The 3,372-nt window shown below is 46.7% G+C and overlaps 1 protein-coding gene across 1 annotated transcript in view; it reads right to left on the bottom strand.

Annotated features, from left to right (window-relative positions):
* LOC102674612 (frizzled-2-like) overlaps positions 1–2,464 on the bottom strand; it is a 23,651-nt gene extending 21,187 nt beyond the window's left edge. Inside the window, 1 exon segment of the mRNA XM_031509832.1 lies at positions 2,291–2,464. Coding sequence (XP_031365692.1) covers positions 2,291–2,360 — 70 coding nt within the window. The 5' untranslated portion in view covers positions 2,361–2,464.
* Between the last annotated feature and the right edge of the window lie 908 nt (positions 2,465–3,372).

The following is a 3,372-nucleotide window of genomic DNA, read 5'->3' as shown; positions in this document are numbered from 1 at the left end:
CAATAATCCAGGGGTTAATGGCAGCGCGGTGTGCCACGAGGACAGAGGCGGTTCGCAGCCGCTTTTGTCCTGGCTGGCGAGTTTACAGCTCGCTCGTCTCCTCGTTGGGCATGAGTAAACGCGGCCAGGAAAGGATTACACAGCCCTGTGTCACGCCTATCCCTCTCTCTCTCTCTCTCTCTCCCCCCGGTATTCCCCCATCTCCCTCCCTTCTTGCTCCTCTTTTTCTCCTTCCGTCTTCTGTATTCTCCAAACACATACACACACAAGCGTACATGTGTATACACGCTAATTAATTAGGAGTGAATTATGGATTCGTTGGGCCCGTTAATTGGACCCGTCGTTCCTCCCGCGGAAACGACGCGCCCGATGCGTGTCCGCTCAGAGCGCGCTTCCTCCTCCTCCTCCTCCTCCTCCGCGCCGGCTGGGGCCGTCACTCCTTTCCTTCGGGGCGGATGCACCAAACGACCCCCGTTGTATATAGCGCTCGTAACTCGTGCGCTATCGACGTTATCGAGCGCCGTTTTGCAATGCTGGTATCTGACAGGGCCGCAACGACCGCCAATCGGTGGTTGCGAATCTCTCTCTGTCTCTTCCTCTTTCTCTTGGCAAAAGGGTTCGAGAAGGAGGATTCGTTGTAATATGGAGGAGAATACGGTCGATCGTTGCGGGTATTGTTCGTTTCCTCGAATGAGTGAAATCACGTTATGGGTTGGAAATTTGTTTATGGGAACGCGATGATCGAGATAAGAAAGAGAATTGTCTTCTTGTTGTGAATATTTGAGAAGGTTTGCGCGAAGGAAGCTCGTGCATTGTGTTTTATTTATGGACTTTTTTAAATAATAAGTGGTTTAAACGAGATATAAATTTCGTTAGGTTATATTTGGATTTTTAAATCTTAGATTTCTTAAATTTTATTGAAATTTAGAAATTTCGTTTCTTCCTGTAAACTCGAATCGATGTTGAATAAATCTTGAATTTTCTTGAAAGCAAGCGCGGGGAATTTAAATAACGAGAGTTTGTGTAAATTTAAATTTTTTGAAGTACAGGGTGGGAATAATGATGAATAGCATTCGTGAAGGATGCGTTGGATAAAGAGGATTATTATTTCAACAGCGTTGAAGGAAGTGACGTTTTATTAGTTTTTCTTCGCCCCTTTTCTATTCACCTTTTCTCGAGAAATCATTTCATATGCCGACTCACCACTTCAATGCAACTTTCGCGTATTTTTTCAAGAACCCCTGCGCCTTTCTTCGAATTATCTCAAAGTCATTCTCTCCGAGCGCTATAGTAAATTCGCAAAATCATCTTTGACAGATGAATACGTTTGAAATGCCTTTGAATATCTTCATGAAGAGAAAGTTGAAAGGGAAGAAATTCTTATCTCCTATTTATTTTTCAACAAAACTTTATAAAATAGCAAAGGCCAAATAAACCTTACCCCAATCATCGGTTTATTAACAAAAACACAACATCAAAACTTTCATCGTGTACTTTTTCCTCCGTTTCTTCCTTCCAATAAAATATAATCCATTCATCTTCCTCTTAAATCCTCGCAAAAAATCGTTCAACCCTTCATTGCATCTTAAACCACTCGCAGATGAGGCACAGCGCCCAATTCCAAGAAGGCACTAACAAGGTGGCCATATGGAAGAATAGAAAGAGCTGCGTCCCTGAGCACCTCTCTCGATAGAGAGCTTCAACAGCGTTTTACCTGGTCTGCTCTATCTCTATCTATTTAGCCAGAGGCCAGGGGAGGCGGTGCAACGATGACGCGTTGGAACACCACGGCAAGTCGTTGCCACGGCTCGCTGTTTACTTTTCACGAACAGGCAGGCAGGCGGGCAAGCAGGCAAGCAGACAGGCGAGCGAACGAAGGAAGGAAGGAAGGAAGAGGCAAGGCGTGCACCGGTCGTCCTCTTGCGTCGTATATACTCCGGCGAAACCAGCTCGAAAGATCGGCCAGGTAGGGCGGCGAAGGGAAGGTCTCTCTGGGCTCTCCTCCTCGACCTTCGCGTATAGAGAGGAGATGGAAAGAGGCTCGAGACCGTAAATCATCGTCCTACTCTCTCTCCTCGAGGTACAGAGAGAGGAGAGGAGAGGAGAGCTTGCGCCTCGAAGATGACGCATCTGATGGAAAAGGGAGGAAACGAAGAGAAGCAGGGGGAAAAGGGGGAAAAAGAAACAGAAGCGAACGAGGCGAGGCGAAACGATAGAGCGAAGAGGCGATGCGGAGGAATAGAGAGGGACGAAAAAGACGGACGGGACCTCTGGTGCGCGCTCGTTATACCTCTCTTGCTGTTCTTATCCGCGACGATCTGTCTCCTACCCACGGCTGGCCTTGAACCCGGGGTGCGCATCGCCCAACGAGACCGTTGTCGTGGCCAGCTCGATGGCCTATACCAGGCTAACCTGGACGACACGTACTCGATGCATCCTCCTCTCAGAGATGTAAAGTATGCGCTCTGCTCCTTGTTTTCCCAATTATACGATAATATTATATACGTGTAATATATTGATAGCGTACGATGGCGAGACGAAGAGTGTACGTACGTGTGCAATAAACACGAATGAAATTTATCGAAGGCTCCAAGTTTTTGAATCGACGATTTAAAGATTCACTCGACGTGTATTTACACCGATGATTGGCCAATTAGATGAGAAATGCTCGCGGATATTTAACTCTTTCGTGGTGAATCTAAAAAATTGTAAAAGAAAATTGAAAGTATCCACAACTTTCAAAATTATACTCAGAATCGTTCTTAATCTTCCACTCCTTATTCTCATCTTTTCTTTGAAAGCATCTTGTTCCTTATTTCCATTTTAATTTCCCCCTTTGCCCAACCACCTCCGCATAAATCACCGGCGGAAAACGAATCCTAGATCCGAATCGAAAGGGGGGAAAGGGGGGGGATGATCAGTTTCGTTTCCAAAGAAATCCTCTCCACGGGTTCACAAGGCTTGGTCCACATGTGCCCTTAATTAGGAAGCGAGTTCCTCCGATTTACGACGAGGATACAACTCCCTTAATGAGGGGGTGCTGGTCGCCGCGTTTCATGTTTACAGCCTCTTTAAACGGCTCGTTGTCACTTAATTATGTCTCGACGAGTGCGAGCGGCGAACGCGTGACGCGGAGAACGAGTGGAGAAAGAGAGAGAGAAAGAGAAAGAGAGACTCCCTTGTTGAAGATGGAACGCGATCAAGCAGCGCAGCAATGCTCGATTCCACGTGATGAACGAGCGTGACGCCGCGAAATATTCAAAGACGCAAGTCCAATCCCGATAGCACGTGAACAGAAACTGGATGGAAACAATGCGAGTGGAAGAAGTGGTTGCTATCCCGCTCTATCTTCGAGATATAAATTGCGCGCCA

This window comes from Apis dorsata, unplaced genomic scaffold, assembly GCF_000469605.1.
Source record: "Apis dorsata unplaced genomic scaffold, Apis dorsata 1.3 scaffold_177, whole genome shotgun sequence".
Taxonomy (NCBI): domain Eukaryota; kingdom Metazoa; phylum Arthropoda; class Insecta; order Hymenoptera; family Apidae; genus Apis; species Apis dorsata.
This window is presented reverse-complemented; position numbering and strand designations above follow the sequence as displayed.